General features: G+C 42.6%; 1 protein-coding gene across 1 annotated transcript; it reads left to right on the top strand.

The window, feature by feature from the left end:
- Positions 1-15,523: 15,523 nt before the first annotated feature.
- On the top strand, positions 15,524-17,299 carry LOC142697930 (uncharacterized). The gene has a single exon (XM_075847725.1). The coding sequence runs from the start codon at positions 15,524-15,526 to the stop codon at positions 17,297-17,299; it is 1,776 nt and encodes a 591-aa protein (XP_075703840.1).
- The last annotated feature ends 1,842 nt before the right edge of the window (positions 17,300-19,141 follow it).

The raw sequence follows: 19,141 nt of genomic DNA, 5'->3' as shown, positions 1-19,141 counted from the left end.
AGCAGCTCAGCATGTCAATAATTTGATATTATGTATGAGATATACTGTACATACCTTTACACATTGATCTCCAGCGCACAGGTGGGTGTATACTGATACCCAACTTCCAATGACTGGTAATTTATTATATAGGAAAATAACGTTTATTAAGTGTCTTATAGAATTTACTACATATTTATGTGAGATAAATGTTAATATAATACATATATAGCAAGGACAGTACCGCTGCTTTCTATTCATTATCTTCCTGCAAGAAGCTGAACTATGTTACCAGATGGCGCTGTGTTACACCAGCATGTCACCATCTGACGGTCAAGATCAGAAAAGAAAGGGAAATGATTACCTCAGGATCTGATGTTTCCTACATGTGAACCTAAAGATAAGTACGGTTGGATTCAATTCAAATATTATTTAAAAAAGGATACAGAAAACCAGTAAGGTCACGGCCATTATGCAGGACGCCAGTCTGAAATGGCTGATGACTCTTCGGCTTTCGGGCACTTTGTAGAGGAGTATGGACTGCCAAAGGTTGTAAAGGCTGCCAAACCCGAATGCAATGAAAGCGCAAATCCGGTGAGTCATTGGATAACGGTAGGTCTAGAAAACAAGCAGACAGAGGTTACAGCAAATCTTATGGAACTAATCACTAATTTACCCTCAGAACTTCCCAATAAATCCTAAATAACGTGTTCTGATATAATAACCCCGGAGACATAATGGATATAATAACCCCGGAGACATAATGGATATAGAGGTTGGTCTCCTGCTTGGGACTCCTCTCTGTTAGATGGAGCAGACACACATCTATTACATGGTCGTCCATTCATTGGTATAAGCCATGTATTACCACTTTAATGTGTGGCCACACAGTGATAACCACTGATCATGATCACCAGGGGTTCAGCTGCCGGAAACACAGTGATCAGCTGATTGCCAACGGGTCCCTATTTAGGGCAGATGGGACAACCCTATTAACATAAAACATTTATTAACTTACCGAAAACATAGCCATCACGGCCGTCCCAACGCATGATGACCATCCAATTGCCAGGAGGATCTTTTGAACCAAGGTCTGACGAGGCCCAAAGGCTTCAGCATGGAGCATGATGAACTTGTAATGTAGAAACGTCAGACCCAGAGCTGAAAAAGAGAAAATGAGCCAAATAAATCCTGTACCACGTGTAAAACAAGCTAATAACATCTATGAAGCGCGGACCAAGCGCTAAACCCAACAAGAAACCTACAATAATGGACGGGAACATTTATTTGCATCGTCTGATCCGGACTATTATTATCAATTGAGATTAACAAAATTTTATTTATTATTTAGAATAATCTGATTACTGCTGCAGGCTGAGATGGGGGCAGGGCGGGACTGATGCCAAGTCTGAGTCATGTCTGACAGTCTGGTTGCTAGGGAAACACTACCTAACAACCACAGTCTTGTCCAGCAATGTGTCCCTAGCAACCGGCCTGCATCTCTCACTGACGTAGTAATCACATTTTTATAAAAATAAATGTAGGTTTGACCCCAGAGTAATATAATCAGATATAAGACATTTTATAATAACCCGCCATCCCCCAGAAGTAAGAACATATTATAATCACTTCTGTGATATTTACTTACAGGCAATGGCCATTCCTACGAATCCTATTCTAAACAGGATATTTTCGGGAAAGAAATTTCCCGTTTCACTGTGAAACGAAAAAGAAAAAGTCAATGTTAAATAATATCGAAAATTTTTCATAATTGTTTAATCTTAATAATCATCAGTCTGATAATAATCTATAGGGATGAGGGAATGCGTTTCTCTGTCCTCTTGCAGCCCCTCTGCGTAATGGAAGCCATTTTCTTACTTAGATATTTCCTCCATATTTAAGTAATTACCTTATACATTCCCAAACTATAAAATAAGAGTCGTGTAATTCTCCATCTTACCTGATGTACATCAGTGGGGGGGCATGGTCCTTGATCACAGTCAGGGTGTAGCCTCCAGAGAGCCAGGCCACACACCAAAAGGCCAAGAAGATGGGGAAGAATCCCAATCCGTTGATTTCCATAATAGTGAAAAGTCGCCAATAAATTAGCAAATCACACTCTGTGTCAATTCACAGAAAGAAAGACCGGGCTGCTGTCAGGGGAATATTTATAACCTCCCATCATCTCTCTGTGACATCATAGTTAAGTGATGTCATCATGATGTCACAGTAAGGTCAGTTCTGCTGCTGTCAGGGGAATTCCCAACTTCTCAGCTCTCTGTGACATCATAGCTCAGTGATGTCATCGTGATGTCACAGTAAGGTCAGTTCTGCTCTGGAGCTGCCATGGTTTAGTATCTATGAACTTATTTCTGCTATGCGCTTCGCAGACCCCAGAACATAAGTCATTGATGTAGTGACATTTTAGCGTCTTTTTTCACAGAGGTCAATGTAAGGTCATCTGTTAGGCCTCATTTACACGAGCGTAATATACGCGCGTGCGACGCGCGTGCTTTTCACGCGTGTCGTACGCACCTATATTAGTCTATGGGGCAGTGTAGACGATGCGTGAATTTTGCGCAGCGTGAGTGCGTTGCGTAAAACTCACGACATGTTCTATAATCGTGCGTTTTTCGCGCATCACGCACCCATTGAAGTCAATGGGTGCGTGAAAACCACGCATGCCGCACGGAAGCACTTCCGTGCGAACTGCGTGATTCGCGCAAGAGCTGTCAAAAGGATGAATGTAAACATAAAAGCACCACGTGCTTTTCTGTTTACAAACATCCAAACGGAGTGTCAAATTAGAGATGAGCGCACCGAACTTCACCGGGGTCGGCCGAAATCGTTTTGACCGAACCCGGCAAAAAATGTTCGGGTACGCGACGGCAGGAGACAGTCACTGTCCACGGTGCTGAAAGAGTTAAACTGGTTCAGCACCATGGACAGTGACTTCCGATCACAATATACATATGCGTGTAAAAAAAACAAGAGGTTCTGACTTACCGACAACTCCCGGCTTCTTCCTCCAGAACGACCTCCCGGGATGACAATTCAGACCAAGTGACAGCTGCAGCCAATCACAGGCCAAGCACAGGCTGCAGCCAATCACAGGCTGCAGCGGTCTCATGGACTGCCGCGTCATCCTGGGAGGTGGGGCCGGATGACAAGAGAGGGACGCGTCACCAAGGCAACGGCCGGGAGACCGGACTGGAGGAAGCAGGAAGTTCATGGTAAGTATGAACGTCTTTTTTTGATTCACAGGTTGGTGTATATTGTGATCGGAACTCACTGTCGCGGGTGCTGAAAGAGTTACTGCCGATCAGTTAGCTCTTTCAGCACCTTGGACAGTGACGGGCGTCGACTAGCCTCATCTCTATGATGGCGGCTGCGCGAAAATCACGCAGCCGCGCATCATACACGGATGACACACGGAGCTGTCAAGTGCCTTTTGCGCGCGCAAAACGCAGCGTTTTTTGCGCGAGCAAAACGCACACGCTCGTGTAAATCAGGCCTTATACTGTGCTAATAAAAACTATTTACCCCCCTCCATTGATTTTTCCATGTTGTTTTGGGTGACAGCATTGTATCACAGGGGATTACATTTGGTAAAACAAGACTGACAGGACCAATGAAGGCATCACCCCCATATAACACAACCTCTAACATTTATATGAAATAACTGGGACTTAGACCAAGATGTGGGGTAAAGTGGGGGTCGGCCACAGCTTTTATTATTATGTCCGCTGGTTGGATAAACACATTACAAGATAAACAGGTCACCCTGGGTGCCAGAACATTGCAGGCGCGATGGGCATGCTCCAGTTGTTTCCGGGTGATTTCACGAACGGTAGAGACAAGATCCTCCTAGAACCGCCGCTGTGACGTCTGGAACAGAAGAAAATGATCAAAACAGGATGAACATAAAAACTCTGAATCAATTATCAACAAAATGACATTTAACTCCTTAACAAGATGTCACATACATGTACATGGCAGTCGTTGAAGGGAAGTATGGAGCGAGATCACGGGCTGGGGTCACTCCATACTTAGCGGGTAATGGTTGTGTAATATAGCCAACACCGCACTGCAATGGACAGAATCAAATATCACTTTGAGTCTGCCTGTTTAACCCCTTAGATGCCAAAGTCAATCACGACAACAGCATCTAACGCATTAGAATGAGAGGGACGACCCCCTCCGATGTGCCATTGTCCCCCCACGATGCTATAGCGGGATGCGGCTGGTGATAATGGCAGCCTGGGGGCCTAATGAAGGGTCTGCCATCTTTGTTCTCCGGCAGGGCTTCATAGGTGGCTGTAAGAATCACGATAAACTGCAATACGTTACTATTGCAGTAGATCGTGTGAGCGATCCAATGATCACTGGTTTAAGTCCACTAGGGGGACTACTAAACAGAATTTAAAAAAAGTGAAATAAATATCCCAAAAAAATATATATTTTTCTATTTCTAAAAAATTCCCTCTTCCCATTTCTTCCCTAAAGTAATGTTAAACAAAATAAGTTAGCATAACTGATATCGCCGCGTTTGCAAGTCCGAACTATTACAATCTGATGTTATCTAACCCACTCGCTGAACACTGTAAGAAAAAAAAAAATGTAAAACACCCAAATTGCTGTTTTTTGGTCACGTTAGCTCCCCAAAAAAATGGAATAAAAACTGATCAAAAAGTCGCATGTACCCCAAAATGGTAAAAATAAAAGCTCGCCTAGCAAAATCGTAGCCCTCACATCGCTCAATCTAAGGAAACATAAAAAAAAATTACGTCTCTCAGATTTTGGAGTCGCAAAACAAATTTTTTTAACAAATAGTTTTACAAAGTGGTAAAACATTAAAAAATATACATTCGGTATCGCCGTAATCGTATTAATCAGTAGAATAAAGTGAACATGTAGTTATTACAAACAAAATCCCCCTGAAAATGGCGCATTAGCTTTTTTTTGCTCATTCCACCCCACAAATAATTTATTTTCAGTTTCCCAGTACATTATCAGATACATTAAATGGTACCATAAAAAATGACAACTTGTCCCATAAAAAACAAGCTCTCATACGGTTATGCCGACGAAAACAAAAAAAAAGTGATGGCTTTTGGAAGGCGGGGAGTAATAAACGAATATGAAAAAACAAAAATTGATTGTGTCATTAAGGAGTCAAATCAAGAGAGGGAGTGGGGGAAAGACGCCAAGCTGCAGGGTCCAAAGAGGAAGAGGACGAAGGGCATTACTATTTTATAGGGAGCTCTATAGCCCCCTACTATGTGATCACTGGCCAATCCCTGTAGATCATGATGAAGTGATGCCACCCCCCATTTATTTATTCTTAACCCCTTCAAGACACAGCCTGTTTTGGCCTTCAGGACACAGCCAATTTTTTCAAATCTGACATGTTTCACTATTACCTATCCAAGCGATTCTGAGACTGTTTTCTCGTGACACATTGGACTTTATGTTACTGGCAAAATTTGCTCGATATATTAAGTATTTAATTGTGAAAAACACCAAAATTTAGCGAAAAATTGCAAAAAATAGCATTTTTCTAAATTTATATGTATCTGCTTGTAAGACAGATAGTTATACCCCACAAAATTGTTGCTAATTAACATCACCCATATGTCTACTTTAGATTGGCATCGTTTTTTGAACATCCTTTTATTTTTCTATGAAATCACAAGGCTTAGAACTTTAGCAGCGATTTCTCACATTTTCAAGAAAATGTCAAAAGGCTATTTTTACAGGGGCCAGTTCAGTTGTGAAGTGGATTTTAGGGCCTTAAATAAAAGAAACCCTCGATAAGTCACCCCATTTTAAAAACTTCACCCCTCAAAGTATTCAAAACAGCATTTAGAACGTTTCTTAACCCTTTAGATGTTTCACAGGAATTAAGGCAAAGTAGATGTGAAATGTTAAAATTTCTTTTTTTTTTTGCAGAAATTCATTTTTCAACAATTTTTTTGTAACACAGAAAGTTTTACCCAAGAAACGCAACTCAATATCTATTGCCCAGATTCTGCAGTTTTTAGAAATACCCCACATGTGGCCCTATTGCACTTATTGACTGAAGTACAGGCCTCAGAAACAAAGGAACACCTAGGGGATTTTGGGGCCTCCTTTTTATTAGAAAATATTTTAGGCTCCATGTCGGGTTTGAAAGGCTCTTGCGGCACCAAAACAGTGGAAATCCCCCAAAAGTGACCCCATTTTGGAAACTATACCCCTTGAGGAAATTATCTAGGGGTATAGTGAGCATTTTGACCCCGCAGGTTTTTTGCAGAAATTATTGGAAGTAGGCTGTGAAAATGAAAATCTACATTCTTTCAAAGAAAATGTAGGTTTAGCTAATTTTTTTCTAATTTCCACAAGGACTAAAAGGAGAAAATGCACCACTACTTTTGTAAAGCAATTTCTCCCGAGTAAAACAATACCCCGCATGTGGTCATAAACGGCTGTTTGGACAAACGGCAGAGCTTAGAAGGGAAAGAGCGCCATTTGGCTTTTGGAGCTCAAATTTAGCAGGAATGGTTTGCGGAGACAACGTCGCATTTGCAAAGCCCCTAAGGGACCAAAACAGTGAAAACACCAAAAAAGTGACTCCATTTAGGAAACTACACCCCTTGAAGAATACATCTAGGGGTATAGTGAGTGTTTTGAACCCACAGGGGTTTCATAGATTTTATTAGAATTGGGCAGTGAAGATAAAAAAAATCATTTTTTTCCAATAAGACGTAGCTTTAGCTCAACATTTTTCATTTTCTCAACAAATAAAGGAATAAAAGAACCCCAACATTTGTAAAGCAACTTCTCTGGAGTACGGCAATATCCCATTTGTGGTCATAAACTGCTGTTTGGGCATACGGCAAGGATCAGAAGGGAAGGAGTGCCATTTGGCTTTTGGAGCACAGATTTTGCTGGATTAGTTTCTTGACACCATGTCACTTTTGCAAAGCTCCTAAGGTGTCAGTACAGTGGAAACTCCCCAAAAGTGAATCGATTCACGAAACTACACCCCTTGAGGAATTCATCTAGGGGTGTAGTGAGCATTTTGACCCCACAGGTGTTTCATAGATTTTATTAGAATTGGGCAGTGAAAATAAAAAAAATCCTTTTTCTTCAATAAGACGTAGTTTTAGCTGAAAATGTTTCATATTCTCAACAAATAAATGAAAAAAAGCACCCCAACACTTGTAAAGCAACTTCTCCTGTGTACGGCAATACCACATATGTGGTCATAAACTGATGTTTAGGCACAGAGTAGGGCTCAGAAGGGAAGGAGCACCATTTGGCTTTTGGAGTACAGATTTTGCTGGATTGGTTTCTGGTCGCTATGTCGCATTTGCAAAGTCCCTGTGAGACCAAAACAGTGGATCCCCCCCAGAAGTGACCCCATTTTGGAAACTACACCCCTCAAGGTATTCACCTAGGGGTGTAGTGAGCATATTAACCCCACAGGTGATTGGCAGAAATTGGTGTGCACGCGATGTTGCAGAGTGAAAATGGTTTTTCAATAGATATGCCAATAAGTGGCGCCCAGCTTGTGCCACTGGAGACACACACCCCAAAAATTGTTAAAAGGGTTATCCCGGGTATGGCGATGCCATATATGTGGAAGTAAACTGCTGTTTGGGCACACTGTAGGGTTCAGAAGGGAGGTAGCGCCATTTGGCTTTTGGAGCGTGGATTTTGCTTGTAGTAGTTTTGTTTGGAGTCTTACTGGTGTTTCCGTTTATAATGTGGGGGTACATGTAAGGCGGGCTGGAGTATATAAGGGGCATAGTCAGATGGTATAGTGGGGTAAAAAAAAACAATAAAATAATCCATAGATGTGTGTTACGCTGTGACACAATCCTTTCTGCACAGGCCGGTGTTGGACTAATAAATGGTCCTTACTTATTCCCCTTTTGGTCCGCACTCCGCACCTTTGAAGTTTTGGGAATCTTGCTGGGTAGTGTTGTCCTGGTATAATACGGGCGCCCCACTTCCAGCAGATATGTTTGGGCCCTCCCCTTCCTGGTTCCCTAATTTTAGGGGCCTTGATAATTCGCCACTTGAAACAGAAGAAATGTTCCCCTCGGGCCGGCACAACTGCATATTTTTTATTTCCTAACTTATTGGTGCCTTGACTAATTTTATTTTTTCATAGACGTAGTGGTATGAGGCTGTTTTTTTTTGTGCGACGAGCTGTAGTTTTTATTGGTACCATTTTGGGGTGCATGCGACTTTTTGATCACTTGTTATCCTTTTTTTTTGGGAGGCAAGGTGACCAAAAAACAGCAATTCTGGCATATTTTTTTAGTTCTTTTTATACAGCGTTCACCATGTGTTATAAATTACATGTTAGCTTTATTCTGCGGGTCAGTCCGATTCCGGTGATACCTAATTTATAGCACTTTTTATGTTTTACAACTTTTTGCACAATAAAATAACTTTTGTAAAGAGAATGGATTTTTACTGTCGCCAAGTTGTGAGAGCCATAATGGTTTTAAATTTTTCGTTGACGGAGCTGTATGAGGGCTTGTTTTTAGCGAGACGAGTTATAGTTTTTATAGACACCATTTTTGGGTACATGCGACTTTTTGATCACTTTTTATTTCAATTTTTGGAAGACAAAGTGACCAAAAAATAGCAATTATGTCAGTATTTTTTAGTTATTTTTTTTACGCCGTTCACTGTGCGGAATAAATAACATCATATTTTTATAGTTCAGGTCGTTACGGTCGCAGCGATACCAAATATGTATGGCTTTATTATTTTTATCAATAATAAATGACTTGATAAGGGAAAAAGGGCGATTGTGTTTTGTGTTATTATTTGAAACTTTTATTGTATTTTTTACAACTTTTATTTTTACTTTTTTTTACACTTTTCTTTAGTCCCACTAGGGGACTTGAAGATCCAACTGTTTTTTTGATGTTCTAATACATTGCACTACCTATGTAGTGCAATGTATTAGAACTGTCAGTTGTTCACTGACAGCAAGCCGATCAGGCTCCGCCTCCGGGCGGGGCCTAATCGGCTAACGTAATGGCAGATAGGAAGCCATTGTTAGGCAACCTGTTGCCATAGTAGCAGTCGCCAGCCTTGCCATCGCATGGCAAGGCTGCCGATTGCATACAAACCACTTTGATGCAGCGATTGCATTGAATCGCTGCATTGAAGGGGTTAACGGCAGGAATCGGAGCTAGCTCCGGTTCCTGCCAATAGATCGGGGTGTCCGCTGTAACATACAGCGGACACCCACTGCTGATGACGCCGGCTCAGTTTCTGAACCGGAAGCTGAGCCGACGCCATCTTGCCGATGGTACCGGAAGCCTCCTGGGCCCCGCCGACGACGGGACATAGGAGGATTCCGTTACAGGCTGATCAGGAGGTAAGTATTAGCCCTCCGATCGCCTTTGCAGCCACCGGCAACCCAGCGATCACGTTGCTGGGATGCCGATGGCTATAAACTCCTGACATGCTGCGATCTCTATTGAACGCAGCATGTGAGGGGTTAATCGGTCGGATCGGAGGCTAGCTCCGGTCCTGGCCGATACCTCAGGGTGCCAGCTGTAACATACAGCTGTCACCCGGCGGTGATGTCGCTGGCTCAGCTCCTGAGCCAGCTTCATCTCCATGACGTACAGTTACGTGGAGATGCGGGAAAAGGCCATCTCCCATGACGTAACTGTACGTGAAATTGCGGGAAGGGGTTAAAGTGACCCCGCCAGTCAAAGCTCCCAACCGTATGCCCCTGGGGAGCTGAAAAGCTCTATACAGTGATCTGAATGTACTATAATTATTAACCCCTTGATGTTGCAACCTATTTTGTCTTTTAAGCAGCAAATATTTTTTTTCGCTTTTGTCTCCCTTCATTGTGACCATTTTATGGTACATTTAAATTAACATTTAAAGTGTAGCTAAACGTTCGACAAACTACTGACATGTCATAGAGACATGTCAGAAGTTTAGATTGGTGGGCGTCCGAGCACTGAGAACCCCAACAATCGCTAGATTGAAGCAGCTGAATCACTCGTGTGAGCGCTGAGCCGCTTCATGTCTATTCGGCCAGCAGCCATACCGTTAAGGCGGTACCGTCCAGTGGGTCCACGTACCCAACGTTACAGCCAAATGGAGCTTCTTCTGTTCTAAGCACTGCCGTGTGCCCAAACAGCAGTTTATGACCACATATGGGGTATTGCCGTACTCGGGAGAAATTGCTTTACAAATGCTGGAGTTCTTTTTTTCCTTTATTTGTTGAGAAAATGAGAAATTTTGAGCTAAAGCTACGTTTTATTCAAGAAAAGGGATTGTTTTTATTTTCACTGCCCAATTCTAATAAATTCTATGAAACATCTGTGGGGTCCAAAAATTCACTACACCCCTAGATGAATTCCTCAAGGGGTGTAGTTTCCTAAATGGAGTCACTTTTTGGGCGTTTTCATTGTTTTTGGTCCCTCAGGGGCTTTGCAAATGTGACATGGCCTCTGTAAACTATTCCTGCTAAATGTGATCTCAAAAAGCCAAATGGTGCTCTTTCCCTTCTGAGCCCCACCGTTTGTCCATGTAGATTGTGCCACCTAGCGCCCCATGTAGATAGTGCCACACACGTCCCTGTATATAGTGCCACACATGCCCCTGTAGATAATGCCGCAGTGCCCTCTATATACAGGGTGTACTGCATCAATATATACAGGGGGTACTGCACCATTATATACAGGGGGTACTGTCTCATTATATACAATGTCACAGTACCCCCTGTAGATGGCGCCACACAGCACCCATGTAGATTGTGTCACCCCCACTGTATATAGTGCTCAGTGGCGGATTATCATTAGGGCGTTTCGGGCGGTCGCCCGGGGCCCAAGGCTGCCAGGGGGCCCAAGGCTCCCAGGGGGCCTATGACCGCCCGAACCCCCTCATGCCCAGTGGCGTCGCTAGCACCGGAGGGAGCCCCGGTGCCAGGACCGCACCTGTCAGGCGAGGGGAGCTTTGCTTCTACTTAGCAGCCGTGGTCTGTGCTGCTTTAGAAGCTCCCCCTCCAGCCACCCTTCCCTGCTCTAAACATCTCTCCTCTGCTGCTAGCTGTCGGGACATGGGGGAGGGGAGACTGTGGGCGGGCTCTGTGCTGTGAGCAGGAGAAGAGCTGCAGTGAAGACATAAAAGGTAAGTACATGTGTGTTTAATGTCCATATTCATGTATGTTTAATGTCCATATTCATGTATGTTTAATATCCATATTCATGTGTGTTTAATGTCCATATTAATGTATGTTTAATGTCCATATTCATGTATGTTTAATGTCCATATTCATGTGTTTACAAGGTGTACTTTGTGTATAACGTGCATACTCGTGTATAATGTGCCTACTTTGTGTATAATGTGCATACTCGTGTGTACTTTGTGTACTATGCATACTTTGTGTATAATGTGCCTACTTTGTGTACTTTGTGCATAATGTGTGTACTTTGTGTACTGTGCATACTTTGTGCATAATGTGCGTACTTTGTACTGTGCGTACTTTGTGCATAATGTGTGTACTGTGCGTACTTTGTGCATAATGTGCGTACTTTGTGCATAATGTGGTACTTTGTGTACTGTGCATACTTTGTGCATAATGTGCCTACTTTGTGCATTATGTGCGTACTTCGTGTACTTTGTGCATAATGTGCGTACTTTGTGCATAATGTGCCTACTTTGTGCATAATGTGCATACTTTGTGTACTTTGTGCATAATGTGCGTACTTTGTGCATAATGTGCCTACTTTGTGCATAATGTGCGTACTTTGTGCATAATGTCCTTACTTTGTGCATAATGTCCTTACTTTGTGCATAATGTGCGTACTTTGTGCATAAAGTGGTACTTTGTGTACTGTGCGTACTTTGTGCATAATGTGCCTACTTTGTGTACTTTGAGCATAATGTGCGTACTTTGTGCATAATGTGGTACTTTGTGTACTGTGCGTACTTTGTGCATAATGTGCATAATGTGCGTACTTTGTGCATAATGTGCGTACTTTGTGCATAATGTGCGTACTTTGTGTACTGTGTGTACTTTGTGCATAATGTGCGTACTTTGTGCATAATGTGCGTACTTTGTGCATAATGTGCCTACTTTGTGCATAATGTGCATACTTTGTGCATAATGTGCGTACTTTGTGTACTGTGTGTACTTTGTGCATAATGTGCCTACTTTGTGTACTAGTGTTTAGGTAGTGTTAGCAATAGTTACGGCGCGGCAGGGTGGTGGTGGAGAAGGGGGGCCCAAGTTTGGGTAACAGCCCAGGGCCCATGGTCTTCTTAATCCGCCACTGATAGTGCTATCCCCCTTCCCCTGTAGATAGCACCTCTGAAGCTCCCTCCAGAAGAGGAATCCCCTCTATTTATTTTTTTCATAAATCATAATTTTGCTACAATAACATTGAGACGTTCTTATTCCTCCAGGTTCATGAGGACAGATCTATGGAAGACTCAGTATTATTATTATTGACAGTAATGAAGACAAAAACAGGTTTCAGGTGGTAGAAAATGACTTTACTAAACCGTTTTATAAGCCAACAAACAAGGACCATGAGGATAGTAAACAGTCCGCTGCTTCTCTCTCCTTGTGGTAAGATGATATTGGGGAGAAAGGTTGGAGGTGGTGGATGTCTTGGCACTTGGTTGTATTTCTGGAGCCTCTGCAGTTTGAGATGTTCCTGCTCGGCTGTGACGTGCCATTCCACCTCGCTGTAGAGTCCACTGGTCATAAACGGTTCTTGCAGTTCTTTCTTCCCGTTTGTAAGATTTTTTTTGGAGAAAGGTTGGAGCTGATGGACGTCTTGGCACTTGGTCGCCATCTCTGGAGTACATCAGTTTAGGATGTTCCCAGAGAAGTTCCTGCTCGGCTGTGACGTGCCATTCCACCTCGTCTCTAGTGTCCACTGTTTATAAACGGCTCTTGTAGTTCGTCCTCCCTGATGTAAGATGATATTTTGGAGAAAGGTCGGAGATGGTGGATGTCTTGGCACTTGGTCGCCATCTCCAGATCTTCTGCAGTTTGGGATGTGATAACTGCTTGGCTATGGCGCGCCATTCCACATCATTGTATAAAACTGGAAATAAGAGAAAGTAAACCTGTAACTATATGGACAAATCTTCTAATATTTCTAAAACATTATTAGATGATAATGGAGACAGTAGTGACCATAACAGCTAAACCCAGTGGTAGTAGTCATCATTGTCTGGGCAAGGTCCAAGGGGGCAGAGGGTAGGTAGTGGAGTGGTTATTTCCTCACATTTATGGGGGGGGGGGGATCCCCTTTTAACCCGTTAGTGACCGGCCCATAGTGTTTCTTTAAAACGGACAGGCATCTGGGTGTGCGGTCTGATGAAAGCGTGTCATGTCACCGTCCACGATGATCCTCATTATACTCCAGAGTCCTGGTTCTTCTCCCTCTTGGAGATGGTGAAGCTTTTCCGGGTAATTGTTATAGATAAACTCTAAGAAAAGAAACACATATCCACATTATAAACCCCATGATTGTAGAGATGAATAATAATGTTATTACGAGGTCTGGTATACGAAGTGATAATGAGGTGACGTCTACTTACCTGCATATTCTGATAGTAGCTCAATACATTCACCAGCATGAGGACCAACATCGACCACTCCATGATCTTTGCTGTCATTTCACTGATCTGTGAAAAAATATCAAAATTAATACATTAAAAATTGCACAAAACAAGAACTTTCCACCCGGGGCGAGGTTTTGCTGCATTCATGTTTATTGCATACTCCATGTGACTGACGGCGATGCCAAAATGGACCTGACCCATTGTCATGTGACACCATATCCATTACATTGCGGGCGTCACGATCACCATGGTGCTGAGAATAAGCACAAAGATTATAGGTCCAATTGTTTTCCTATAGAACGGCTTCTAGGGGTGCAAATAAAATCTGTACATAGCTTTACACATTGATCTCCAGCGCACAGGTGGGTGTATACGGATACCCTACTTCCAATGACTGGTAATTTATTATATAGGAAAATAACGTTTAATAAGCGTCTTATAGAATTTACTACATATTTATGTGAGATAAATGTTAATATAATACATATATAGCAAGGACAGTACCGCTTGCTTTCTATTCAGTATGTTCCTGCAAGAAGCTGAACAATGTTACCAGATGGCGCTGTGTTACACCAGCATGTCGCCATCTGACGGACAAGATCAGAAAATGAAGGGAAATGATCACCTCAAGATCTGATGTTTCCTACATGTGAACCTAAAGACAAGGACAATTGGATTCCATTCAAATATTATTTAAGAAAGGATACAGAAAACGACTAAGGTCATGGCCATTATGCAGGACGCCAGTCTGAAATGGCTGATGACTCTTCGGCTTTCGGGCACTTTGTAGAGGAGTATGGACTGCCAAAGGTTGTAAAGGCTGCCAAACCCGAATGCAATGAAAGCGGAAATCCGGTGAGTCATTGGATAACAGTAGGTCTAGAAAACAAGCAGACAGAGGTCAGAGCAAATCTTATGGAACTAATCACTAATTTTCCCTCAGAACTTCCCAATAAATCCTAAATAACGTGTTCTGATATAATAACCACAGAGACATAATGGATATAGAGGTTGGTCTCTTGCTTGTGACTCCTTTCTATTAGACACATCTATTACATGGTCGTCCATTCATTGGAATAAGCCATGTAATACCACTTTATGATGTGGCCACCCGGTAATAAACACTGATCATGATCACCAGGGGTTCAGCTGATTGCCAGCGGGTCGCTATTTAGTGAAGATGGGACAACCCCATCAATGTAAAACATTTATTAACTTACCGAAAATGTAGCCATCACGGCTGTCCCGACGCATGATGACCATCCAATTGCCATGAGGATCTTTTAAACCAAGGTCTGACGATCCCCAAAGGCTTCAGCATGGAACATAATGAACTTATAATGTAGAAACGTCAGGCCCAGAGCTGAAAAAGAGAAAATAAGCCAAATAAATCCTGTACCATGCAAAACGTGTAAAACAACCTAATAACATCTATGACGCGCGGACCAAGCGCTAAACCCAACAAGAAACATACAATAATGGACGAGAACATTTATCTGCATCGTCTGATCCGGACAATTATTATCAGTTGAAATGAACAAAACGTTATTTATTTTTTAGAAAAATCTGATTACTGCTGCATGAAGAGAATATGCGTATATCAAAGTTGCTGCAGTTAAAAAGCTCGTAGTTGGATCTTGGGAATCGAGCTGGCGGTCCGCCGCGAGGCGAGCTACCGCCTGTCCCAGCCCCTGCCTTCCTACAACCACATCCTTCATCTCCGAGGACTGTTCCTACAACCACATCCTTCATCTCCGAGGACTGTTCCTACAACCATATCCTTCATCTCCAGGGACTTTTCCTACAACCAAATCCTCCATCTCCACTGGATCCAGCAGCTGTGGCCCGTGTATTGACATGGATATGAGTTGGACACGCCACATGGCTTGCTCTGCTGAGGGTAGCCTCAAGCTCATTATGTGGCAGAAAAATGAAAGAACATAAATTTTCACGCCCCAAAAAAAATAGATTTCCTGTCTGGCCTCCAAAATGGTCAAGACAGTGTGGAGATTTTAACAACTTTGGCTCCAAGAAACAAGATATTCTCTTATCCAAAAAATGGAATAACGAAAGCCTAAAGAATGACCATAAGCACCAGCAGATTGAAGGCAATCAAGCCGAAGCACGCAAGAGAAAGACATTTGCTGGTGAGACCTCAGGAACAAAATCTGGACAAGACGCCGTAAAAGAAGGAAAGCTTAACCGTTACAAGAAATGTTGTTTTTCTTCTGGCGTTTCTCTACATACAAATACAGTGACCCCATCGCACGCCGCAAAGCAGAATAAACTTTGTGGTAAGAAGGCGACTTCAAGACTCGTGTCCGTAAATAATCTCGTACATGAAGACTCTGCTAGTGTGCCACCAAAGAAGATCACGAAGGCGCGGAGACACAAGGATGAAAGTGCCCGCAGCCTCGTGGCTGCTAAGAGTCAAGGAAATAGACGTTCTCCTTTATATAAAGAAAGACGCTCTGGCGGTTTATGGCTGCTGAAAATCTGTGATTTGCTTAATATCGGAAGAGGATCTTCATTTATGATGCAGAAAAAACTCTTTCAGATTGCAGCCTGTGGTAAATTACAGTCTGAGAAGCTCAGAGCAAGAAAGACGACAAACTATAGACTACTGGATTTTAACTGGATGTGGTTTCAGAAAGGTTTTTGGAACTGCTGCAAGAAGACTCTGAGAAGCCGGATCCGTAAAGTGGTCTCTTATTTGAAGTTGCAACTTCAGAAACACATAAGGGCCGGACGGAGGTCGTACGATATGAACAATAACACTTCAGGAATTTTATACGAGATCCCACAATGCACTACCAAAAGCTGCCTACGAGATGACGTTGTCAAGCTGCAGAATGTGGAAGCTCCGTTTGGAAATGCTGCATCAAGCATAGCTCTGTTAAGAGACAGCCAGCAACCGCTGCTCTGCACTCCTGCTCAGTGGTGCGGCGCGGACACCTTAACCAAGAAAACAAGTGATAATCCAGCGCACAACCAGCCAGATGACTTGTGTGTATTGCTTACCGAAAAAGAGGTATATATATCTTGCCAGGAAGAAACGACTGCTCATGGCGAGAAGGACGATGAACCCATTCCCCTGACTTTTGACAAATTGCAACATTGTGCGAATGATACTTTTGTTTGTCAGAACAATGCTTCCATGGAAACGGTAGAGAATGGTGATGAATCCTGCCCCATGGATTTGGATGACAGTACAGACTCTGATGTATTTAGTGCAAAGCTGTTGGATCACCCTTACTGTAAAAGTCCCATGCAACAGACCACTTCTGAAGGATTGGATATACTGGCGAAACAAGGCCTACAAAACGGACAGAAAATCCTCCGCTATGTCCCAGATGAACAAATTGCATCCAGTATTTGCGATTTCCTAAATGAAGTCATGAAGAAATACGGTAGTTTGATTCCAGTATCTGAAAATGACGTACTTACTCGTTTAAAGGAAGTTTTTCACCAGGATTTTTCCCACAGGATGTCCCACATTAGCAAGGAAATGGCAAAGTATAGAGCCAAGATTTCCAGAAATATTGGTTGCGGTTTTCGTATCGGCTATAATAAACACACACTTTACATGGAAGATCTTGTTACCCTCGATGAACAGCAGTGGCTCAATGACCAGATCATTAACATGTATGGTGACCTCATAATGGATGCTGCACCCGATATGATTCACTTCTTTAACACATTTTAATTGACCTACATTGAGAATTATAGAAATATTAAAATATTTTAATATAAATACAATTAATAAAATTTATTATTTTCAATTTATAATAGGAACCACAATTCTTTTCCTCTCTCCCTATTTCCAAAGTAAAATAAATGAAGAGAATATTATAATCACTTCCGTGATTGTTACTTACAGGCAATGGCCATTCCTATGAATCCCATTCTAAACAGGATATTTTCTGCAAAGAAATTTCCCATTTCACTGCAAAACAAAAAAGAAAACGCTCAATGTTAAATAATATGGAAAAATTGTCAGAATTGTTTCATCTTAATAATCATCAGTCAGATAATCTACAGAACTGAGGGTATGATGTACATCAGTGGGGGGGCATGGTTGTTGATGTGAGGTCAGGGTGTAGCTAGCAGAGAGCCAGGCCACACACCAAAAGGCCAAGAAGATGGAGAAGAATCCCAATCCATTGGTCTCCATAAAGTGAGAAGTCGCCAATAAATTAGCAAATCGCACTGTGTCAATTCATGGAAAGAAAGACCGGGCAGCTGTCAGGGGAATATTTATAACCCCTCGTCATCTCTCTGTGACATCAGCACGGCTCTGCGTCCTCGGCGGGGAAGATGATGTAGATATTGATAAGAAGAAGAGGAGGGTTGTCGCTCAGAATATGACGAGGGCGATCTTCGCCGACCGTGCCTGCGCCCACCGCCAGATCTGTGTTTCCTCCCTCTCCTTGACGATTCCTTTGCCAAACCTGAAAGAGAAAAAAGGGACAAGGCAGAAGCGTGATTAACATCAAATCGATCCCCCTTGGCACCAACAGCATGTGCCACATCCCTGCTCGGACCCTCCAGCTGCGGGCCAGAACTGGACGGTACATTCAATAATGACACAGTTGTGCAGGAGACCGCAGCCCTGGCTGAGACCGGACGACTTCTTCTCCAGCTCTTGTCCTCTGATAGGGGGTTGGGTCATGCAATGCCCTCACTGCTGTGCCCCTGCGCCGTCTCACGTCACCATCCACGATGGTCCTCTTTATACTCCAGAGTCCTGGTTCTTCTCCCTCTTGGAGATGGTGAAGCTTTTCCAGGTAATTGTTATAGATAAACTCTAAGAAAAGAAACACATATCCACATTATAAACCCCATGATTGTAGAGATGAATAATAATGTTGTTACGAGGTCCGGTATACGAGGTGATAATGAGGTGACGTCTACTTACCTGCATATTCTGATAGTAGCTCAATACATTATAAACCTAAAAACGGAGTCCGACACACCAAGGTTAGATTAAAAATAACAAGTTTTATTAGAACAATAAACAAAAAACATTTAAAAGTTAAAGATGATAGCCACAGTATGAAAGGATACCGGACAGTGAAATATGCAATGTTAAAGTGATAATACATTAGATAACAAAGTGACAAATGGGAAAATTGACAGTTCCTATTACACGAGTAAATAGATGCATGAGTGTGAGTATAGAGAAAGTGTGCACACAGTCCTGCATCCAGTAAACAGGTGAAAACCACACCAAGCGGTGAATATTAGTCACAGTCGGATGCAGGAGTTTGAGTGCAGCAACAGTATTACTCACATGTATATAGGCATCAACGGGTGTATGCATGCATGAAAGCAGCAACACACCAAATTAATGAAAGACTCTAAGATAAAGAAGGACGTCTTACCCATGTCACAATCAATACTGTCTGGCATCAACCCCGACGCGCATTTCGGCCCTCGAGCCTTCGTCTGGGGGTGGTGTCAGAAAGTAAGGAGGCATCATTTAAGCAACCCAAGACCAATAAAACATAAGGGGGGCAGCTGAGGCTGCTAAAAATCAGTATTAACA

Source organism: Rhinoderma darwinii, assembly GCF_050947455.1.
Source record: "Rhinoderma darwinii isolate aRhiDar2 chromosome 10 unlocalized genomic scaffold, aRhiDar2.hap1 SUPER_10_unloc_10, whole genome shotgun sequence".
Lineage (NCBI taxonomy): Eukaryota > Metazoa > Chordata > Amphibia > Anura > Rhinodermatidae > Rhinoderma > Rhinoderma darwinii.
This window is presented reverse-complemented; position numbering and strand designations above follow the sequence as displayed.